The sequence below is a fragment of the Rhea americana genome, unplaced genomic scaffold (assembly GCF_003343005.1).
Source record: "Rhea americana isolate MKP2758 unplaced genomic scaffold, rheAme1 scaffold_51, whole genome shotgun sequence".
Lineage (NCBI taxonomy): Eukaryota > Metazoa > Chordata > Aves > Rheiformes > Rheidae > Rhea > Rhea americana.
The window spans coordinates 1942368-1965953 of NW_028186657.1; the positions used below are offsets into that span (position 1 = coordinate 1942368).

Here is a 23586-nt window from a genome sequence, read left to right on the forward strand (position 1 = left end):
GCCGCCGGCGAGGGCCGGGCCGCGAGGCCTGCGCCGGCCGCGGGGCCGGGTTGTGCTGGTGTTCCGGGCCCGGGGCCGGCCGGGTCTCGGCAGCAGCTCCCGGGCGGCGGGCAAAAGCAGCTAATCGGAGCCGGAACCGTGAGCTCGGCGAGGCCGGTCCCGTAGCTGTACAGCCTCCCCCCCCAGAAGCGCGGTCTGGCCAGCGGGGCCCGTCGCGCCGGGCCTCGAGGAGAAGGCCCGGAGGAGGGGAGAGGTACCCGGGCGAGCTGGCGTCGCGCTTCGCCGTCGATGCGAGGCGTTACCCATGTCTGTGCTTTTACTTAGAGGCTTTTTCCACTGCAAAGACGCTAGTCACGCTTCAGTTTTTACTTTCTATTTTGTTCCATGTGAGTTCCATATTACGAGAGGCCTGAAAAAAGTCTGGTGCAAAGAGCAACTCTCTTATTCTCATCCTTACCACAAAAAATAACAGCCAAGCCAAAAGGACCGTAGCGAAGAATCCAAGTTCTAGCTAATTAAACTACACTAACTCTTTTAAGTTGAAAGGTGAATGATGTGTTAGTAACTATCAGGCAAAATGATGTAAAACTTGATGGCTCTCACAGTGCAGGATACTTTAACAATTTCTTGAAGAAAAATGGCCTCATTTTGCATTAGGATACCACTGATGTTCATAAAAATAGCCAGTCCTTTAAAATCCTTCAGCAGTGTTTGCTTCAATATCTGGATCCAYCTGGAAACACTTCCAAATGTGAAGAATACAGGATCTCTGTCAAATTAGCTATTCAAAAATACTAGCTTTTCAGTCAAACGTTCAGTACTCTTTTTTTATTCCTTTGGAATGCAGGGTCAAGCTCAGACGAGCTGTACCCAGCCCCATGTACCTTTCCTCCCTTGTTTGCATGGAAAAGCATACAGTTTCTGAAACTGGACTTTGCCTAATATTTGCATTTCAAATGGAACCTTAAGCTGCCAAATGGTGCATGACTACTGGAGAAAATGATGCTAATTCCAAGGCAGTAGACTCCATGTCCATATCTCGTGGTGTTCTGAGAATGCTAAAAATCTTGTATTTAAGGGCTGTAATTCTATTGATTCAAATAGTAATTTATCCTCTCCCCAAGGTTTTAACTAAGTATGAATGGTACCTAAAAGTTGGGAGTTGCAAAGGAAAGAAAAAAGGTGTCCTGTTAGCTTTGCACCATCAAGCTAAGTATAAATAAAAGCAAGTTATACTGATTTATTTCCTTGGAAAGTCGAGTAGTTTAATGTTTAGAAATGTTTAATGTCCTGTCATGATGAGTTATGAAAGGGTATCTTCATTCAACAGCTCAGATACAAAGAGCTACCTCCCTCTCTCCTTCCCCTGTGTCAAAGGCATTAAGAGCTCTAAATTGCCAATAATTTCAGAGGTTTCCTAGGGAGTTTGAACTGAGTTTGAAGTATATGGTGACTCCAACACTAGCAGAGTTAATCCTTGTGAGGAGGGATGTCTATTATAAAGGCATTATGAGATGGCCTTTTGTGTAGAGACACAAAACAGGCTTTTCATTGTCTTTCTAGAGGTATTGGCTGTGGAACAATTTGGCTCATCAAATACACTGTGTCATCTTGAAAGAAACAAGGAGGCAATATTTTCTTGGAATGCAAATAAGGAAAATGATACTAAAGAAAAAAAAAAGCATTTTTTTTCCTGGATGACTGTTAATATTGTTTTTTTTTTCTTTTCACTGTACACTGATTTTCAGAAAAGGTGTGTGTGGGGGCGGGAACCCAAGTAAATATTTAAGACAAGTAAATCATTTAGCCTCTAGTTTCTCTGCTCTTCCCTTCCTGAGCTCCATATGCTATCAAGTTCTAAAGTTAATGTATTTCTGTGCTAAAAGAACCTTTGGCCCTGGAAAAAAATGGCTCTAGATTTCTCATCCTCCAAAATCTCATGCCAAGGAACWGTAATCTGAGATTTGCTGATATAAAATCATTAACATGTGCCACCTGCCCGTCTCCCTTAGGTCATATGCCAAACCTGCTGCCTCTATTTCTCCAGGTTTCTCCATCATTTTTATGATAGCAAATTCACAGAGAGCGCAGTTTCTCACCATCTTTTAATCTTAAAAAAAACTCGATACAAAACCTCCATTGTGTTCCATCATGTACATGATCCTCAGGCACCCCTTGCCCTTGAATATTGTTACTGCATCACCTCTCGGTCTTGAAGCRCTTCCTCCATTCCTTTATTCCGGCAGCTTTCACGTGGTCCTGTTTTTTCCAGTGCTTCTCACAAAGAGCTCTTCTGGCTGCATGTGAAGGTTTTACCTTCTCTTTCTGGACCTGCAATAACCACACTGTGCAATAGCTCTCCCTGGTTCTCTCCACACTTCCAGCTCTGGTTTATCACTCAGCAGATAAACACACTCACTGACCCGCTGATTTTCCCTAGTTCTTTGCCCTGTTAGGCCATCTACTTATTCTTTGGCATGAAAGGCATCAGCAGGCACACTGTCCTCCTGGTCTTCTCTGACCACCTAACTGGATTCTTAAGAGTGAAGTCAGTAAAACCACTTAYTTGCTGTCACTAGCTTTCTCCAGTTTGAGCTTTGAAGCTCAGAAATGTCAGTAAGCAGGCTTTTGCCTGGTCCCCCAACTCCAAATCATATGTAAGGAAACTCCTGCTGCTTTCTGCAGGATTTTCCTACTACAGCCCAGCTAACTGTTTCAGCTCTAGGAGACTGTGTCATGTCCTAGTGGCTATATAGCATCTTTACAGGAGAGGTGGGCAGTACTAAAAGCAGCTAAAAATGTGTTCTTTTCTCTCTCCCTCCTCCTCCTTCCTTGCTTGTACAATTGGCATCTCTTCAGATTTGGGCCTGGACTTGCAAAATGTTGCATAAAATTTGGAGAAACTGGGAATTGTCTAACTTGTTGCCCAGAGAGACAGATCACTGTCGCCTTCTCAGAGCTGATACAAACCTGCCTCCCTGCTTGGACAGCTTGTACAGTCACTGACAAGGAAAGGAAGGCTAGTATTTCTTATGAGAGGCAAACCAGAATTAAAAGACAGCTTCCAGCTGCCCCATGTTCTGTTCTCTTTGGTGAGTCCTTGCTTTTCCTTCACCACTAGCTTGATGGATCTGATTAATGTAGCAGTGAGTGGGAAATTCCAGTAGCAGSGCTCAACCTCTCCTGTCCTGCTGCTGCCTGATTGCACAGACAGTGAGCACTGGTTCAGGAGACACTGCCCTGCCTCTAGTGAGGGGACTCCATCAGGCAAACATGTCAAATTGTACTCTAATATTAATTTCCAGGAGGTTCTTATAATGAGAAAGCTATAAGGTTCTAGCCAAACTAGGGGGAGGACTAGCAGCATGGTCTTGTGCTGATTAAGCACCTGATTAAGCATCAAGAGCTGAAATGAAGAGACTACATACCAAAATCCCAGTGTTTGGTCATGGGTCTCTAGGCTCTCAAGCATGGAACTCTTTTGCTGCAGATACACTCTTTAATTCAGCATTCACTGAATGCAGCCATACTGATGGCATTTTACTAAGCRTTAATGTAAAGAAAAATAAGGACAAAACAGAAGAAACTTTAAGCTACCCTGAGCTTCTTGAACTTGAGCCATGTTGGGGAGCTGCYAGAGGACTTACAGCAATTTTCCTCAAGATATCCCATATTTTCCTGTGTGCAAAATCAAAGTGATACCTCTGGAGTTTGATGTTTAACCTGCTGGTCATAGAAGACCCCAATGCCGGACACATAAAGGTCTAGATATGGCCTGTCTGCCTTATTTTGAAAATCTATCAGACTAAGTAGAAAGATGCATGTCCTAGCTTTTGAAAAGTATTTTATTTATGCATTTGATTATAGATTCAGCCACATCATGCAATGCTTGGCAGAAGCAAGAAAGAACCATAAAATCAAGTAGATCACTCTCTGCCCTTTAAAGATTTCTATCAAAGATGAGACAAATGCCAAATAAAAATGAAGCAGGTAAAGGGAAAAGAGCATAATAAATAATCAAAGCTGCAATGAATCAGAGTCCTTAGGTAATCAAAACACTTTAGCCATAAAGATACCAAAAGGAAATAAGCTCTGTGCATATCTCATGACTACATATCTCACAGTTGTATTGATAACAAGTAAGCGAGTGTTCTATACAAGTATCTGTACAGAATTGTTACGCTCTTCAATATATGCCATAGTCCAATATTGTGTCCTAGAATCAAAAGCTAACTAGCTGTTAAAATTTTGAACTTAACTCCTGCAAGATAGAAGGCTTAGTTAAATAATCATTGGACTCTAACATATTTTCTTACATAGGTTTCATCTAATCTTTAGTGTGTCTTTACCACCCCAAGGTCATTATATGCAATATCAAAAATATGACTAGTCTMAAATTCAGAGAAGTATATCTTTGCTAATACTATTGTAGGCCAAATGTATGGGGAAAGAGAACTGCACAGTTGGCTTAGTATCTTAACTCAGAAAATCTACATTCCTAGATATTACTTTTCATCCAAAAGCTCTGTGAGCCTACGGCAATATTAAAAAATATATATTTTCCAATCTACCCAAAATGAAATCCTTTACTTTTGCTATATAGCAGCAATTACAAAGTCCTTATCTTCTGGACCACATTAATTTATCCTACAATAGAGCTACCTCCTTTTGCTCTATTTTGGCTAATTTTTGAATCAGCCACAAATTCTAGTCCAATAAGCCTAGCAGTGAAGAGCAATGTGCACTTTTCCATCCAAATTAGCTGCTAAGCAAATTCCATCCAGACAATTATCATCTTTGTTTTCATCAATAAATCATACTGACTCTGTGTTTTATTATGGTAAGCATTTCAATCTTAGTGTGATATTGTATTATCTGTGATGAGTGCTTCAAAGGCAGCAYTAGAATTGCCTAGTGAGGGCTGCAGAGCTCTTCAGTAAGATGTGATCAATCTGAACCCAGCCTGCTCCAGAAATATCTTCTTCCTGTCTTCTTGTCCTCACACTTCTGACAGCCTCTCATGAATGTGACTCTATTCACGAGAATTAGTCATGTATGGGAACCGTTTCTGGGATGAGCCTTCTCTAAACAGGTCATAGAATTTTTAAGCAGGGTCTCAGAAATTATAGGAGCCAAATGTTAGCATTAAAGGAAAGATTAAGTCATTTAGTTCCTCATACTCCCTGGGGAAAATATCATTGCTGCCCTAACAGTGTCAGAAATGGTGTTTAAAAAAAAAAAAAAAAAAAAGCGCTGCTTGCTAGCAAGGAGAGAGCCATATATCCAGAAACATGCTGGTGAGGCCCCCTGTCCAGGAGTGCAGGAACTGCTCACCATCCTGCAGCTAGTTGTTCTTTCAGTCTGCTGAAGAGAGGGAAAAGTAATGCTCCAGTTCTCCTATAACATCTTATGGCTGGAGGCACAGGAATATGTCTTTGTAACACAATTTTCAGTGGGGAAATGGTAAACTGGTGTTTCAGAATTGGATACAGAGGTGCTGACATTTCCTATGTATCAACTTAGAATATGCCTGAGATAGGGGAATGGAGTTACTTGAAATAATACTCTGAGTTAATCTCTTACTGCCTGTACTGATTTGCAGCAGTTCAGTAATAGCTGCAGCAGCAGCACTAAACTGCTGTGGCTGGTCATGGTCCCTTTGCCTGGGGTGAAAGCAATAACTACGTGGCAGACAGAGAGAAGCCTAGGTAATAAAAGTGCCGAGGGACAGGCTCATTTCTTTTGCCTCATCTGAGTGGTTAAGAGCAGCTGTCCTTTGTGTCCTGCTGGCTTGGAACATTAGGGAATATTTGCAAAGTCACCTTGAGCTACTGCTGAGCTCCCAAAATTTGGCCGCACACTTTCTGCTATGGTGACAACTGATGCGTGCAGCAGACCAAAGGCTGCAGATCCATTACAGTTTGGTGTGTCCATTTAAACCAAGAAGAGAGACATTGCACTAAATCTAAGATGGGTTTTGCTGAGGTTATTATTTTTAACTCCCACAATTGGCTATTTATTGATTACCACTAGTGGCGGAATAGAGTTGTATCCATCCCTCCAATCCAGTACACTTGCAAAACAGAAYGATGAAAAATCCATCTGCCTTGCAGAAATGGACTCAGAATCAGACCACCAGGAGCTATGCTGGAGCACGGTACCTGTGCAGTGTTTGTTGCTCATTGTACGTTGGCTGTACTGTGCCTCCAGATATGGCCCTGCAGTGGAGACAGCAGCTTTCCTCCAGGGCCAGAATTCTCCACTTTCCAGTCCTCAGAAGAGGCAAAAGAAACCAAAGCTGTGGAAATAATGAAAAGAAAAGCTCTGGACTTGACACAGGCATTAGTACTATTGCTGTAACAGTGAGTCATTGAGAAGACTGGATGCATTTGCTGTTTTTTTTCCGAAGGCCATTTGTGATGTTAAGTGAGTTTCATTCCTTATGTGCCAAGTTTTATTTTCTTTATCCTAAGTGGTCTTATTTTAAATGATTCATCTGGTGTGAGCTCACTAGGCAAACTATTTTTGCTCTACTGGGATTGTGTCTGACATTTTTTCTCTGTTGYGTATTTTCTGTGCAGAAGATGGCATGTGAGGAGCCTTTGGCAGGTAGTTGAGACTAAATTCTTGATATAAGGTTAGCAATAGCTGCATCTGGTCACAATCCTCTGATTACTGACTGAATCAAGCATCATATGCCATTGCATTAATTCTCCAGATCCCCTTCTACAGAGGCTGAAGGAGTGGGCTTCAGCCCTCAGTTATAAGGAAGATTTGGAAATGCTGTCTGCAAAAGAAGTTTGGCTATGGAGGAATGTGAAGGATTCTCTTATTTAGAGTCATTTAGGAGGAACTYGTTAAGCCCAGCCCTTCTCAACCAGCACAGAAGGCTTTTGGGCCCAGTCTGATCTGAGGCTATGGAGATATAGCTAGGATAGGGATATAGCTAGACTGCGGTGGTGGTCAGATGAAGAGGATGTTTCTCAATCATATAACTGAACATCCTGGGAGCAGAAAACCAGGATAAAAGGAGAAGAGGCAGGCCTCATGTGGGTTAGAAGCAGATCCCTCCTTTCTCATTCCCAGAAATGGTCTTTTTGCCCTGCTCTAGTCTCCTCTCTCTTCTATCCCCATACTGTATTCTCAGCTCCCCCAAATCCCACTTGAACTCTCACTTCAAATCACCAGTTGGTTCTTCAAGGGCACACACATATCCGTACGGAAGAATAGGCACTTGTAGGCTATAAGCAAAGTTCACTGGATGGATCTTGTCCATGGCTTGCCATTTTCTGCTGCGAGTCAGTTGYGTGCCATATGTGGGTGTGGGCAGATCACTTACTGTGCACCTCCTGCATCAGCAAGTCCAGCTGACATATGTAGTCTGACATTAGGCTTCTGTATTTCTTCATTCTGGCCGGATCCAGTTCCGCTACTACTACTTCTATCTTGTCAGCCTTGAAATTCTGATTCTCAATCCTAGGACATGGACAGTCATTTCATCAATGAAAACCATCTAGCATTAGACAGTTAAACTCTAATGGTAGGCAGGTCCAATTAATTAGGAAGGACTCTATAAAGAGGAAGATGCTTTGACAATAGTGTATTACATAAAAATTGCAACTTGCATAAAGAGACTTCTTTATGAGTAACAATTAGACAATTCGTATTAGACCTAGATGGGAACTTTCAAATGCTCAACATGGGAAAGGGGAGCCATTTTGCAAATATTCTTGTGTGAATAGTGTTTGACCTGTTGCAGGCAGACTGTTATTGGAAGCAGAGTAACCACTGTTGTGATAGAAAAAAAAAAAAAGCCAAACATATTAAATGGTGTCCAGGCTTCTGGAAAATTACTTTGATCCCACAGGCTCAATTTTGACTTGTGGCACAGCTATGAGTAATGAACTGTGCTGCTGCCAGCACAGTCCCYAGGTACACAGTGATTCAAAATTATCCTCGCAATCCAGGTTCAAACTCAGCCTTAATTTGTACAAGGTAAAAAGATGACACCTTAAAATACAGCTAAATGTTAGAGCAAACCCTTCATGTGACTGAAGGGTTTATTGCTGCAGCAATAACCTGTAGATGATCTTTAACTTATTGTTGGCATGGTTTTGCACTTTTGATTTACAGTTGACACTCAGGTGTCAATTAGGAAGTGATAAGTCATAAATTAAATGTATCTCTTGCAAGAGAAGGCATAATAAAGCCATCAAGCTATTAAGCCCATCCACAAATAGAACCAAAAATCCATGGGAAAATGAGCTAGATACCTCTGCAGCAAAAAGCTGTACACTGTGACTTAAGTGCAGTAGTGTCACAAGCACACATCTAGTGAGCATGTTCTTCTCAGTAACTGAACCCTATGGTGTTCATCTCCGGGAAAAACATCTTAGTGCTAATAAGTGTCAGTGGTTTTCATCAGAACTGAGTAAATATGTAGCTGCCAAGGAAACAAACTAAAAGGGACCACTGGAATGATAGGCAATCATGTCTCCATTATCATATCCCAGAGATGTGGAGTCTCCTTCTCTGGAAATACTCAAAACCCACCTGGACACAATCCTGTGCAACATGCTCTAGGTSATCCTGCTTGAGTAGGGTGGTTGGACTAGATGTTRTCCAGAGATCCCTTCCAGTCTSAACCATTCTGTGATTCTGCATGTGATTAATTGTGTGGACATGGTGCACTCTAACTCAGCCGGAATAAGAAACAGCTTTGCAGCACGTGAGGATGGAGGGACACAGACAGTGGTTTTAGCTCCTCAATTATCAATGCCATACTTTATTAAGGAAGAAAATAAATGTTTTCATGTGGAACTTACCTATCCTGTGCCAATTTAAATTCCTGCAAAGAGAATTGCCCAAAACAAAAAGAAAAAAAAAAGAAAAATGAAAATAAATTGTTAGTGTGATGGTCAGAAAGGGCAGCCAGCTGAGAAACTCATGTATCAATGAGAAAAAGTGGAATGCTGCTACGTACTTTGAGGAAKAGGAAAGCATCTGGTTGCTCTCTCATCTTCTGTAAAGTCTGAAGATGCTGTGCAGCCTCATCTCTCTTCCGTTCCATTTTCTTCTTCAGTTTGGTAATGCCTGCCAATTGTTTTTTCTCATTGGATTGGATGTCACTCAGGATCTGCTGCTCTTTTCGATTTACCTCTGCCCTGATCTCTTCAAACAGCTTCACCAGCTGAGAAGTCACTGTTTTCGTATTAGTCTAAAAGAACAGACACGAAAGTGATGGACTGACTCAGGAACTCAACAGTTCAGCTTAGTATGCCTGTTTGTTAATTAGGATTGTATATATCCTTTGCATTGCATTTAGAATGAAGCAGACAATAAGCATTTGTTAGGGCATCTGATTAAACAGTGGTTTATGAAAATTTTCCTGCTATGGTAACAAAGAAAAAAAAAACAGATAAAAATAAAATTCAGCTAGCAATACGAGAATTGCATTCATTCACAGCAAAAAYCCCACTTGTACACTCAAGGTGCTTTTATTAACAGGAAGAAAACTTTTAAAATGCATAATGATATGTACAAAGTGTGGCTTGCACATGACTGGAAGTCTACCAAGTCTGCAGCCTCGTTCATGCAACCACATTAAATCTTAGAATTTACCATCTTTTTCCTTCTGTGTAGCTATACTGGGATGCCAGGAGAGAACTTGAATTCTGCTAGTTTCTTACAGTACAAAATGGGGAAAAACACTTGTATCTCTTTCTGCTCATCCAATTCTCTAATAGTTGACTGCATATATAGTCCAAAAAGGATCAAGAGGACACCTGAATTTTCTTCCTGAATCAGCCATTGTTCTAGCCCAGAAATTTCTCTCTTCCTCACTTTACCTATTTAATAATAATATATATTAATAATAATAATAAGATTTAATAATAATAGTACTTTTTATAAGGATCATCTGCAAGGATGAATTAAGTATTATAAGTGAGCCAAACCAGAACCTGAGACTTGAATAACCCCTTATTGAAATAAAGTAGAATTGCAGAGGATTTATTTGTTCCCCAGTGGTCTGAAGGGGGATGAGGAAGGCAGCAYGGGCCACATCCTTCCCATCGGCCCAGGCCAACCCAAATGCCCCAGTCCTCCACACCACGCCATGGTGGTCCTCAGTCCAGCTCGCATCACAGGGAGCCAGCTGGCTCCTTGCACTAGGAAATTTGGGTTCAGGCTCCGGCTCTCCCTCGTATGCTTCCCCTTTAGGTACAGTGGACACGAGGGGCTTGAGCACCTGGGCTTAGCTCTCGCAGGCAGTGCCCAGCACTGCAGCGGGGTTGTCTGCAGCTCGGCAGGCTCACCAGGGCAGGCTGTCCTCCTGCAGAGACTGCCACGGTGGTACTGTGCAACCCCAGCTTGAAACTGCTGCCAGACAGCACTGCCGTGACCACRGGCAGCTGTTAGGCCCTGTCCTAGGGCATGCCTGTTATTTTAGTTAGTATTAGAGTATCTTTACAGCTGCATCTCCTGGAACACCTTGCTGAAGAAGATCCTGTTTTAGTTACCATCATTTATTTCTTATAAATCATGAAGGAAGATGCTCTGAATTCAGTGCGACTTGGGCACAAACCTTGAGCTGATTCTCACTTTTCTGCAGTTCCTCCAAGGCGTTAATTAGAGCACTTTCATTTTCCTGCATCTGTTTCACAGTGTGAGAAAGAACACCCTAGCAGAAGGAAAGACAGCATTAACATTTATAATGGTGAAGCAGCATAGGTCACTTTAAAACAGACTGGCAGTTTAAGGAGCTGATGAAATGGCACGCGTGAGCTGCCTAGCTGCTGTCATAAGCACTGATTTCTTCACAGAGAGGCCTATATCAATTGTGTTTACTTGCTTCCTCATAAAGATAGGGCATAACTGGAAAACTGGTGTGAAGTCAATGCTTATTTTTAATGTTTAACTTAGGAAGAAGTAGGCTAATAAATAAATAGGTTTCACTTTAAATAAATTATGTTTATGCATAATAATTACATAAATGAGTGAAGAAATTCCATTTCATCTGTTACAGCTCTGGTTCTGCCAATATCTCCACCTGTGCCTAATGCCATCCAGATCCTTAGTTTTCACAACTGTCATCATTTGTGGGAACTGAAGATAAGATAAGCAACCATCTTTTTATAAGATCAGCCTAACATTCGTACTTGAGTCACACAGCTGTTTATTTTAATAAGTATCACAGCCATTGAATGTTATTCTAATAAATGACAGCACCTTTCAGAAGGTATCTTAAACTTCATTCTTCRGGAATTAAATAATCTACAAATGTTATTGATTGGGCTAAGGCATGTTTGGGACTGGTTACCCCTCATCTGCCTTCAGCAGTGTTTTAGCACCGGGAATATCTGACGCACAGCTGCCACATTCCAATTTCCTCTGCCCATTTAATAAAAACGATGCAAGAAAGCTTAGGTTTTCTGCGAGATATTTGTCACAGCTTGAAAGTGTTAACTTTTGAAAAAATAAAAGCKAATCAGTTTCGATTAGTTCCTTGCACCAAACCCCTTTCACGTTTCCTGCTGGACAGCCGCATTCCTGATTTCCTCAGCTATTAGTAGAATTTTTTGAAAGACAAATACCGCCGCTTCTCGAGATCTCAGCTCACTCATGGAGGTGGCACCTCGGAAACCGGACAGTGTTGCTCTTTTACCAGCTCCAGGGACACAAGAAATGACTATTTTGCAACACAGACTACTTCCGTTCAGGGGCCCCTAATATTTTGTGTCTACCTTGGGGGTGAGAGTTAGTTTGCGGAACGGGTAACCCCCGAGGACGCTTCCTGCACTAGGATCCCCCGAGGTGGCTCTTCTCCCCCCGGCCTCGCCGCCCGCGGCGCGTTTGGAGGCCAGCGGCCGGGATCGCAGGAGGAGCGCGGGCGCTCCAGGGGCGCCAGGCCCGCTGGGAGGGAGCCGGGGTGTTCAGGGGAGCGCCCCGAGGGGGGAAACCTGTTTCCTAACCCGGGGGTCTGTAGAGGGCAACAAGGTTCACAAAGGCTCCGCAGGGCGAGAAACCTCCTCGGGCCCGCAGGCAGCCGGACGGGCGGGGAGGGCCCCGGCGAGCCGCGCGGGACCGGCGCGCGCTTCGGCGGCAGCGGCGGAAAGGGGCCCACGCCTCTGCCTGCTCTCACACGCGCTCGCCCAAGCGCTGCGCGACCCTGCACGCTGCCGGTGTTACGGGCTTTTCCCACCCTCGTCCCAGGCAGCCCCAAGGCTTTCCTCTGCTCTTCAGCCTCACGGGTGAGGCTGCTGCGGCAACCCACAGACAGCAGGAAAGGCAAACCCCACCGCAACGGGCCACTYGCTGCTGGGGCGAAGGCCGAAGCCCTCCGCAGCACTGCCCTCCTCCCCAATTTCTGCGTGAAAGCCTTCCCCCACCCCCGTACCTCCTCTCCCCTGCAGCCCTTTGCCGGGAGCTGCGGGCAAGCCCCGCTCGGAAAGCCCCTTACGAGCTCTTTGTCGTGGACCTCCTTGAGGGTGACGATGCTGTGGCCCTTGTGGGACCCCGCAATGCAGCACAGTACGCAGACGTACTCCCTGTCGTCCTCGCAGCAGCACTCCAGCAGCCTGCCGTGCTGCCGACACTTCCTCTCCTCTGCAGAGCAGCCCACAGCAGCCTCCAGCAGGACGTGGTCCTTCCATGAAGCCCTGGCATTGTGCTTGTTCAGGTGGGCCTGGCACAAAGATGAGTCACAGGTGAGGCAGGTTTTCACTGATGGCTGGGGTTGATCAAGGCAAAAATCACAGGGAACCCTCTCCTCATCTTCTGGAGAGCTCTTGCCCTGTTTTCCTTTRGAAGTGGTGGCCAGAAAGGTCTTCACGATGTTGCACAGCTGGAAATTCTTCTGCAGCTCCAGGATGGGCCCTAGCTGGATCTTACACATTGGGCAGGAGTAAGAGGCCTTGGATTGCTGCTGGGCACTGAGAGCCTTTTGGATGCACTGCTTGCAGAAGCTGTGACCACAGCTCAGTGACACTGGGTTTGTGTACAAGCATAGGCAGATGGGACAGCTGAGTTCATCCTCCAGGCTAGAAACCTCCTCAAATTCTTCCTTTGCTTTCGCCATGGCTGCAGCAATGACGCTTTAGCTAGTCTGCAAGAAACGAAACTGAAGAGAAGCCTGTGGCTTTCTGCCAGGCACACAGACCCAGCCCGGAGGCTGCAGGGCCTCCCTCCTTCCTCCCTCCCTCGTGACAAGAAGGAAAAGGGAGAGTTGCTGTTTCCTCCTGTCTGACTTGTAAACACCTTCTSCAGGCCTCAGCAGCCGCTTTTAGCTTTTACTATCACTTGCTAAGGGATTTCTGCAGCTTAACGGGCACTGTTGAGGCACTGCCACTCTGTGTGTGAGCCCCCCAACACACTGGTGGGAGCTGGGTGGTGCTAGGGAGGCGTTTACAGACACGGAAAAAGACTGAAAAATTGACCTACGCCTCCTAGTAACATCCTCCATTCCAGGCCAAGGGGAGCAAAGTTAAGAGAAAAGCAGTGGAGAACGTTATGAGGCCTGGTTGGGATAAGATAGCACTTTCCTCTCCGTTGCTTGGCCCTTTTCTTGCCCTTCTCCACAGCAGTTACAAATGCTCCCCCAAAGGTGAAATAGAGAGAAGTCACTGTAAAAGCRTATCAGGACTTGCTGAGGCTGGTCTTCTACCGCCATCCAGCTGACAAGGGAATGGGGGCACTGGCAAAGCCTCTCTGAAAGGGCCTGTAGGACAGGACTACCCCTGTAATGCGGCACAAGGTCTGCTCGCCTCACTTGTTTGGTGCCCCTGTCACCTAAAACAGGCAGAGCAGCAGTGCTCTGGAGCAAGGCAGAGCCCGCGTGTGTGCGTTTAGGAAAAGCAGGCATTTGAGTCCCATCTGTACACGGATTGTTTTTCATACTGTTTTGGTGTAGAAAAGGCAAAAGGCAAAACAGAGCTACTTTCTTCTAAGACTAAACAAGGACAAGGGGCATCTCTTCCTCTCCAAAGCATTTGGATAGGTAATACAATGCAATCATAGGCGTGAACTAGCTCAAGCCCCATATGGCACAGACTAGAAGCAGAAGAGTTTCTCTCATTATTATTCTGTTTGCTATGAGGTTTTGGCTCAGTTTCAGGTGAGGTCGGTCCAGCTAGGAAGATACACACCCGTACAGAGGGCACAGGGAGCTTTGAAAGTAGCCCTGAGCCTGAGGCTGCAGTAATGCCTGAGGTATTCATATTTCACAGAGAGGTCCTATCCAGATAACTGATAAACTAGTCCACCTAGTCACAATTAACACAAAATGGGCTGAGTAGATAAATCCACAACACTAATACCTGGCTTTGATGTAACATTTCAATTTCTGAAGATCTCAGAGTCCTTCAGCAAGAGTTTTTAAGTATCGTTATAGTACCTGAAATTAAAATTGAGACAAGAACTACGTAAGTGATATACAGAGAGCTCACAGGGAACAACAGTAGCGGAGAGTAAAGGAAACCAGGTATCTTGGGCCCTACTAACTACTCATCTCTCAGGCCAGAATGGCTTCTGCGATGGCTGGCTTAGATTGTGCAGGACAGGAGGGAGAGGGCAGAGGTAAAAGCTGATGCAGAAGAGCAAAGATCAAAACTGTCTCTTGCTAGTTCTGTAGCAGTTAATGTTATGCCATAAACATTTTTATTTACTAAATTAGTATTGAATTTTGCAAACTAAATTACTTTAATAACATGCCGCCAGCACAGCAATCTATACAGCTGAGCAAAATAGTTCAGCTTAGCAGTATGTCCATCATGATTATCAGAACAAATTAGATATGAGCTATCATGGTAAGCCTCAGAGCCTTATGACACACTCCGTAATGGCCTTGCCCTCACACAAACAAATCATGCCAGCAATGGTTGTTCCTATATTTATATGGCAGGCACTAAAGAATGATCTTGCCTGGTTTTCTGAAAACCTGATAGGAAGCACCTAGCAATACAGGACCCATTCCAAACAAGTTTTCCTTTTCTATTCTCATTCATTTCAGCCAGTTGTTGTTGAGACATCTGAATCTTCTTACAGCTCCATGACAGGCCAGTTCACTCCCTGTCCACTTGCAGCAACAGTTCCAATACATACAGAACCAAGACCCAGTAATATAATACAGTCCTGCCTCCACATCATTACAAGAGTGTCAAAGTGCCTGCAGACAGGCTGGAGCTATCAGAGACAGGATATTTTGAAGGAATTCCTGCTGTTTTTACAAGCCTAAGGCTCCCAGCAGGTATTTCATCCTTAATAGACTCACTATAAAATGACACTCTATTTCCTGTGCAGTCCAGCTCAACTTTGGTCGAGGAGGACCAGATTAGAGATATTCTAGGCAAACTTGACATCCACAAATCCATGGGCTTGGATGGGATACACCCACGAGTACTGAGGAAGCTGGTGGATGATGTTGCTAGGTCACTCTCCATCACTCTTTGAAAGGTCATGGAGAACTGGAGAGGTACTTGAGAACTGAAAGAAAGCCAATGTCACTCCAGTCTTCAAAAAGGGCAAGAAGGAGGACCCAGGCAAAGTTAGGCTGGTCAGCCTCACCTCCATCCCTGGTAAGGTGATGGAACAGCTTATTCTGGATGTCATCTCCAGACATATGGAGGAAAAAAAGGTGATCAGGAGTAGCCAGCACAGATTCACCAAGGGGAAATCCTGCTTAACCAACCTGATAGCCTTCTATGATGGAATGACTGGCTGGGTAGATGAGGGAAGAGCAGTGGCTGTTGTGTACTTTGACTTCAGCAAGGCTTTTGACACTGTCTCCCATAACATCCTCCTAGVSARGCTCAGGAAGTGYRGGYTAGAYGAGTGGASAGTGAGGTGGATTGAGAACTGGCTGAAAGGCAGAGCTCAGAGGGTCATCATCGGTGGCGCGGAGTCTAGTTGGAGGCCTATGGCTAGTGACGTCCCCCAGGGCTCAGTACTGGTTCCCGTCCTGTTCAACTGTTTATCAGTTATCTGGATGAGGGGACAGAGTGCCTCCTCGGCAAGTTTGCTGATGATACCGAGCTGGGAGGAGTGACTGATACACTCAAAGGCTGTGCTGCCGTTCAGAGAGACCTGGTCAGGCTGGAGAGTTGGGTGGAGAGGAACCTCATGAGGTTCAACAAGGGCAAGTGCAGGGTCCTGCACCTAGGGAAAAATAACCCTAGGCAGCAGTCCAAGCTGGGGGCTGACCTTCTGGAGAGCAGCTGTGCAGAGAAAGACCTGGGAGTGCTGGTGGATGACAAGTTGACCATGAGACAGCAATGTGCCCTTGTGGCCAGGAAGGCCAATGGTCTCCTGGGGAGCATTGCCAGCAGGTCGAGGGAGGTGATCTTGCCCCTCTACTCAGTCCTGGTGAGGCCTCATCTCAAGTACTGCGTCCAGTTCTGGGCTCCCCAGTCCAAGAGAGACGTGGGGCTAGTGGAGAGAGTCCAGCGATGATCAGAGGGCTGGAGCATCTGCCCTGCGAGGAACGGCTGCGAGAGCTGGGGGGGATCTTATCAATGTGTATAAGTACCTGAAGGGATAGTGTCAAGGGGATGGGGATGAGCTCTTTTCAGTAGTGCCGTGTGATGGGACAAGAGGCAATGGGCAGAAATTGAACCACAGGAAGTTCCGCCTGAATATGAGGAGGAATTTCTTCACTGTGAGAGTAACGGAGCACTGGCACAGGTTGCCCAGAGAGGTTGTGGAGTCTCCCTCTCTGGAGATATTCAAAACCTGTCTGGATGCGATCCTGTGCAACGTGCTGTAGGTGACCTTGCTTGAGCAGGGAGGTTGAACTAGGTGATCTCCAGAGGTCCCTTCCAACCTACCCATTTACTATGATTCTGTGATTATCACAGCAGAGATGCAACCGCTGCACCTGATCTGCAGGATAAGCCAGGATGGTGCGACCTGTAGGCACACAGCAATGGACTATGTTGCGGGAACAGCACAGGATAGGCACAAGGAGAATGAAGCAGAAGGAAAGCAATKAATATTGCAGACTCATAGCTTATCCGCTGCTAGTCTGCAATACATACAGCACTTTTTGCCTCTTTCTGCATTCACTTATGAATACTCATGGAGTGGCAGGCTGGTTCAGCACAACAGCACCATGTCCTCTTCCACCACCTTTCCAGCATGGGACTACCACTCTCGGGGCCATCAGGAAGCAACTGTAGAGTGCAAGCACTGCAGATGTCTATCTGCCCAACACAGACAGAAAAGCAGGATGGAGGAATATTCAGGATATCAGAGTTCATCCACTCTTTGCATACCCACACAGGGACCTAAATATTCAGGAATTCCCCTCAGAATGTGTCTCAAGGGCAAATGTGGAGGGTACAGAAAAATAAGCCGCATTRTATTTTAAGATTCACGCATGACTTCAGTTAACATATTTGGGCTTCTCCAGGTGTCTGGTTAAGACAGGTTCAGAATATGCATGCTGAAGGAACAATCAGCATGAAACTGAGAGCTGCGTGCCTACAATGTGTGCAAAATGGGCTAACAGCCCAGCATCGTTAGAGCATTAGTCATTAGAAGTGGAAGTGAAATGCAATAATAGACCATCTGGTGAAGTGCTTACCTGTTTCAAATTGCTTCAAAAACCTATAAAAGACATTTTCAAAGTAGAATTACTATAGTGCAGACAAAGGCCAGCCCAAATAATTGGAGTATCTCAGGGAAGGGAGATGCTGTTAAATACCTTGATGAAAAGAATTGTCTCTCTCTGCCCTCTCAGAGCCTCCAACTCCTGCATATCGTGGTTGGCTGCATCTTTCTCTTTGTATTTTTGTATCTCCATCTGAATCTGAGAAAGCTGTTGTTCCTCATTATGACCGAGGACTTTCAAGGACTTTCTTTTTGGTCTTCATCAAGATGCCTGTGTATCTCTTTGAAGAGTTTTGCCAGCTGATTCCTCTGCATCTGCTCCGTGGTCTTAAAAAAMCCCCACCAAACAAACAAACAAACAAACAAACAAAACCTCTCCAAAACTGTCAGGGGCCAGATCTTGCATTTCACGTAATTTCACTCAGAAAAGCACCTGGTCTTTTCTGGGCCGAGAGAAGTAATTAGTAATTTAGTGCCTTTCCATATGATACACCAGGATGTCCATGTAACCAAGGGACCAAGGCCAAGGGACATAACTGGCCTTCTCTAACATCTAGCAGTTAACTACTAAACACTACCGGCAGTAATTGGGATATGATCTCTTTACCTTTGCAGAGATTTCAGCACCTCTAGAGACTTCAGTTCACTGCTTTCACCAGCACCAGTATTAGATGGTAGATGAAAAGGTAGTAGTTCTTACACTGTGTTTGCCACTATACAGCCTTATTCTATGTTGAATTTTTTTATTGATAYATTGCTTTTTGTTCTTTTAAAGAGGGATGAGGAAAAAACAGTTTATGTGCTTACTGCCTACACTAAGCCTCCTTCACTTTTTGAAAGCAGCTACATTACCACTAAAAGGACACTGATGACATAGAAATAGGTTTGTCGTCAGAGTAGTCTTCAGGCCAGGCCAGGGCTTCTAGTCCCAACATTTCTACTGATGGAGGAATGCAAGTACTAATTTTGTACAAACAGAGTGAACTAGGATTTGGATACCTGCATTAAACTCCTTGCTCTTTCAGTGTTTTTCAGGTAGGTATTTCCATGCTGGGATCAAAAAAAAAAAAAAAAAAAAAAAAAAAAAAAAGAAAAAAGAAAAAAGAAAAAAAAATCTTTAGACAAACTTTTAACCTTATATCTACCAATCTCTTGGATCCAGACTAACCTGAAAGAATAGCTTGTTGTAAAGAGACTTGAAATCACTTAAAATGGTCTGTATCTTTTCAATAAATATTTTAGGGATCTGCAAATTGAAGGCTGAAAATCAGCAGACAGGAAGCATGGCCTCATCAACATCACCTTTCATGCCCAAAGACCATTTGGAAACTGAAAATATATTTCCCAGTCAGTRAATAAATTATTTATCATCCTGCCTCAAATGAGAAGCCTAGAAAAGATCTGAGAATCCACCTAGGAACTGAAAAGCTTTGGGATCCATAATAAAAGTAGTAATAAAGAAAGCATTATCTCATCAGTCACCAGCAAACAGCCATCACCTAAGCTGGGACGTAGGAACAAACCTTTATTTCCTTCTCTTGTCCCAGCAGAATTTCTAAGCTTTCATTGACAGTTGCACTGTCTGCAGAATCTGAAGAAAAGCACTCTGAAAACAACCAGAGGTAGGTATCAGAATAGGACAGACATACATGTCCCAAACCAGCAATCTTTTGGAGCTGGGTTAAGCAAGACCCAGAAGCTGTTTGCTGCACTCTCTCAAGACAAATGAATATGTACAAACATTACTGTACTATTTTATTGCTGGACAAATGCCAGCGTAGAATTATCAGCATAGAAGATRCTTTCAAGCAGAAGGCTGTTTATGTGTAATAGCAACACATAAAGCTATTTTTTATTGGCAATATCTTCCTTTGTAATTTTGTCCTTAATTTTCTTTGCATGTTGCAGCTCAGGCTGATTTTCCTGTTTGAAAGTGCAATGTGGACTGAAAGTAGCAACAGTAAGGCCACAAGCACTCTGTTAGGTGCGATATGATGGAAAGACAGGCATTTACACCCTCAAGGGGCAAGCACATGGGCAATCTGGGACAAAACCAGGAGCAAAAAGCAAACATCCTGAGCCCTCGCAGATGAAATGGGATGTTTCCTCCGTGCTCTGCTCCCAGCACCTCAGCAAGACCTCAGCCCACAGGCACCTGTGGTCCTGGGGCACTGGGCATGCAGCAGCGCTCCAGCGGTGCTGTGCTCCATGCGCTTGCATGCCACCAGTGTGGTCCTTGCAGGAGGTCATGGTGCTGTCCTTGCCCACCGGGCCTGGCACAGGGTGGCCTCGCAGTTCAGGCAGGCCTCAGCCACCGGCTGGGGCTCCTCCGGGCAGAAATCACACCGGACCCCTTCTTGCTGTCCCACTTTCCCTCTTCTCTTAACTCTATATTTCATGCTCCTCCTCCTGATGAGTGCTGTCTGGCCCAAGGGCATCCTGAAGCTCTGGAGATGGATGCCAGGCTGTAGCTGGGCACGCTCCTTGCAGCAGCGGTGGTCACAGCGCAGCTACATGGGGCTCCAATGAATGCCCTCGTGACGGGGCAGGTCAGCCCTRCTGCTGTGGTTTCCTCTCCACTGTTACAAACATGCTAAAAGGGAACAAGGAAGAGAATACATGTACAGAGAGATGAAAAATTGAGAATATGATTTACCTCCTCCATGAGGAGATGGGTAAAAACATATTGTAGAGGAATATCTGTAAAATGTCACAGTGAGTGGAGCAGCAGAAGGGAAAGGAGAGCTAAATTTAGTTTCTATATTAAAATTTGTAATGGCCAATGATATCTTGGCATCTACCTACTCCTTTTTCTCCAAAAGAGAGTAAACTCATGGGTTAGGAGAAAAAGTGGCTTCTCAATTAGTGCTACTGTGAAGCTGAAAATTACATTAACTCTTTGTTCTTAGCTGCTTTCTTTGACTTGATTTAGATATCTCTGGAACACCCCTTCCATCGTCTGCTTTCCCTTTCTCTTTCCCTAATATTGTTTCTCCAGGTAGTCCATAAGCTGGACTTCAAAATCTAAGGCTCTCACCCCCTTCCTTCTGAGAAGCTCTTGTCACGAAGCATGCTGTCTATAATAGTGTCCTATGGAAAAATGTTCCCTGTGAAACCCTTGTGACAGATCTTGCTATCTGCAGTGTTTGCAAAGGCTAGTGTCATCATGTTGCTCTTGTCTGCTCCTGGACTCCTGAGRACTTGTTAAATAGATATTACTTTTACCAACCAAGACTCCTGAGTCTGTGCCCAAGCAAGGATTCTGTACTTGGTTAAATGCCCAGAGGGTCACTTCTCTGTGGCAGCGATATTTATTTTACAAGAATTCATCATACAGATCTCCTCCTAGATGATACTGACCTCCCAGTCCTGTCTGACTTGATGTATCTGCTGAGCATGGGGAGAATATTCCCGCTGTATCAGAGTGTAAGCTTGTTTTCAGATTGTTCCTCCTTACCAGCTCCCTGATGCTTTCTTAGTACCTTGGCTCACTGAATAGTGATGTTTCAGAGATTGTCTATGCTCTCTAGAGAGTATTTGTTATTCTGATTCCTAACCACACTGTGTCCCTTATCATTATTCTTCTCCCCTCCATGGTGTTGGTGGCTTTGCACTTCATTATTGCTAATCCTCATTTCCAGAGTTGTCTCAAATGTCAGTAACAGTGAATTCAGTACTCACCTAGCTTACTATACCAGTGCACCTGGCTTCCCCCAAGCCAGATGAAACTTCTGCTTTTCATTGCCYTTCCCACCTCCACTAACAGGGCAGAACTTGCATTTGCAAAGGCTGTCTGTACTGCTAATGGCACCAGCTGACTGCCATGCTGCTGCATGCATCTCAACCCAAAGAGCCAGGACTTTGTAGGAAAAATCTTCTGACTGATCTCTTACTTGGAGCCCATGAAGGCTGCAGAAGGGGTTTCTACTGCCAGGAGTCCACATGTACTCTGTGCGTAGCTGTGGTCACTTACCATGCCCCACYTGCAGACATGGGCTGCTCTCTGACAAACTGTTGTGCCACCACTGCATGTTGGCTGCTACCAGCTGCACCCTCACCGCCATGCATGGTGCCTTCCATCTGACTAACCTGGAATCTTGTTTATTTACCTTAATTAATTAAACTTATTAATCCCTTAACTGAAGAAAAATTAATTTCCTTCAGGATTTTGGATAGTTGGTAGTTACCAGAAACTGCAAATAAAGACCACTCTGAATAATCTGCTGTGATTCTGCAAGTCTGTGGAAAGTAGCAGCTTCACTGTCCCTTCCTCCAGCCACCTCAGTTAGACCTGAAGTGAGGGTAGATTCAGCAGCAGGAACAAGGCTTATGCCACAATGGAGAAAACAACAGTTTAGTTGTCAGATGTGTATATTTTTCTGTATATTTTTAAAATAAAACAATATTTAAATTCTGTTTGGCTTTGATTGTTTKCAAAGAAAATTGAATTTCTGCAAAAGAAAATGACCACTGTTTCTTGTATGTAAACTTGAAGATGATCTGAAACCCAGAACTGCAGAAGCTCTCTGGACAGTGTCCTTTCCTTCCTCTGCTCTAGAGAGCAGAGGGAAAGAACCTCCTGCCATGTGTGGGTTGCATGTGTTGTCTTTTCTCTTCGGACAGCTGAGTTGCTGCCTGGAACTGAAATTTTTCTGTTTGCAGTGAGGAATGGGGATGATGATGAAAACAAGTGCTTTCACACAAGAGTTTGCCCACTTAACAGTAGCGAGCCAAACCCTTTCTATGCCTGTCCACGGACCAAGACACTGAAATTTTGCAGACCCATAGAAATGCAGATTTTTAGCACAATAGGGTGTCAGGCTCAAGGTATAAATCTAACCCCACGTCTTGCCTTTCTCTAGCAGATCCTACAAGCGCATTAAATCTTCAGTGGTTCAGGGTGCTACCAAGAGCGTGGGGGGAAATCTGTCTTCTCTTTTTGACAGAATTAGGCCCTGGGCATGTGTCTGTTAATGCAGAGTGAACCGTTTCCCTTTAAAATCATTGCTATTATTAAAGTGATGAGGAGGTGATCTTCTGACTGCTCTGCAGTCTGTCGAACAGCAGCCAGGCAGAGGTGAGCTCAGCAAATTTGTGCTGTGTTGGCAGTCCCCTTTTATSGCTGTTGCAGCGAGAACACCTGTGGGAGACCTGTGCCAGCTGGGTGACTGGCAGAGTACGTGATAGCAGCCCAGGAGTGCGCTCGCAGCACCCTGACCGAAACCCGTCAGGGCCGGGCATGCTTGTTCCCTTTCGTCAACAACGTCTAGCTGCTCCGTAGCCAGTAGCAACCCACACTTAGCACAGTCAAGATAAAACGGGCCCTTAAGATACCCAGAGCAAGTCCTGCCGGGGCGTCCAACCCATGCGTCCAGCAGCCTCCCATCAGCGACCCCCCTGCATGGCTCCCAGGGCTCCCTGTGCAGTTTGGAGTGCAAGACCTTCATTAATTCTACTGATTAACTCCGCATGAACCTTGAGTGTCTCTCCATGCCAGTAGCCGACCCTTCTTTTCCTTTCCCACCTTGAGGTCATACGTGTCTTTTAAGAGGAAATCTTCAAAGTCTTTTAAAACTGATATATAAACATTTGAAAGCAAAGAATATCTCGAGGGAGAACTCATTTGTCTGAGGTTGCTTTAAAAGAATTTTTTTTTAAGTGCTATTGCGATTCAGAAGGCCCATGGCTTTGTGTCATGCTAGTCAATGAAAGGCACCAGTTACCTCAATAAACAGGAGAAACTGCTGTTGCCCAAGCATCTGCAGTTCCTACAAGTAGTGTAAATCTCAGGACTCTTCTCTGCTCCATTATCTGCTTTATTTTGAAAATCATGGGAAATGGCTCATCCTTTATGAACTTGATACCCTCCAAGATCTGCTCCTGTGTGTGGCCCAGCTGGCAATGGAGCTCTTTGGACAGATTCTTCAAAGCTTTTCAGCTCATTTTCATGGATCTTAGAAACTGTCCCCCAAACAAGCAGAA

The 23586-nt window shown here is 44.7% G+C and overlaps 1 protein-coding gene across 1 annotated transcript in view; it reads right to left on the reverse strand.

The window, feature by feature from the left end:
- The window catches only part of LOC146588468 (sulfate transporter-like), a 30810-nt gene extending 17677 nt beyond the window's left edge, over positions 1 to 13133 (reverse strand). Inside the window, exons 1-6 of the mRNA XM_085317893.1 lie at positions 12461 to 13133; positions 10586 to 10681; positions 8984 to 9217; positions 8826 to 8848; positions 7340 to 7476; positions 6084 to 6102 (exon numbers count right to left, since the gene is read on the reverse strand). Coding sequence (XP_085174019.1) covers positions 6084 to 6102; positions 7340 to 7476; positions 8826 to 8848; positions 8984 to 9217; positions 10586 to 10681; positions 12461 to 13078 — 1127 coding nt within the window. The 5' untranslated portion in view covers positions 13079 to 13133. The remainder of the gene's footprint in view (positions 1 to 6083; positions 6103 to 7339; positions 7477 to 8825; positions 8849 to 8983; positions 9218 to 10585; positions 10682 to 12460) is intronic.
- Between the last annotated feature and the right edge of the window lie 10453 nt (positions 13134 to 23586).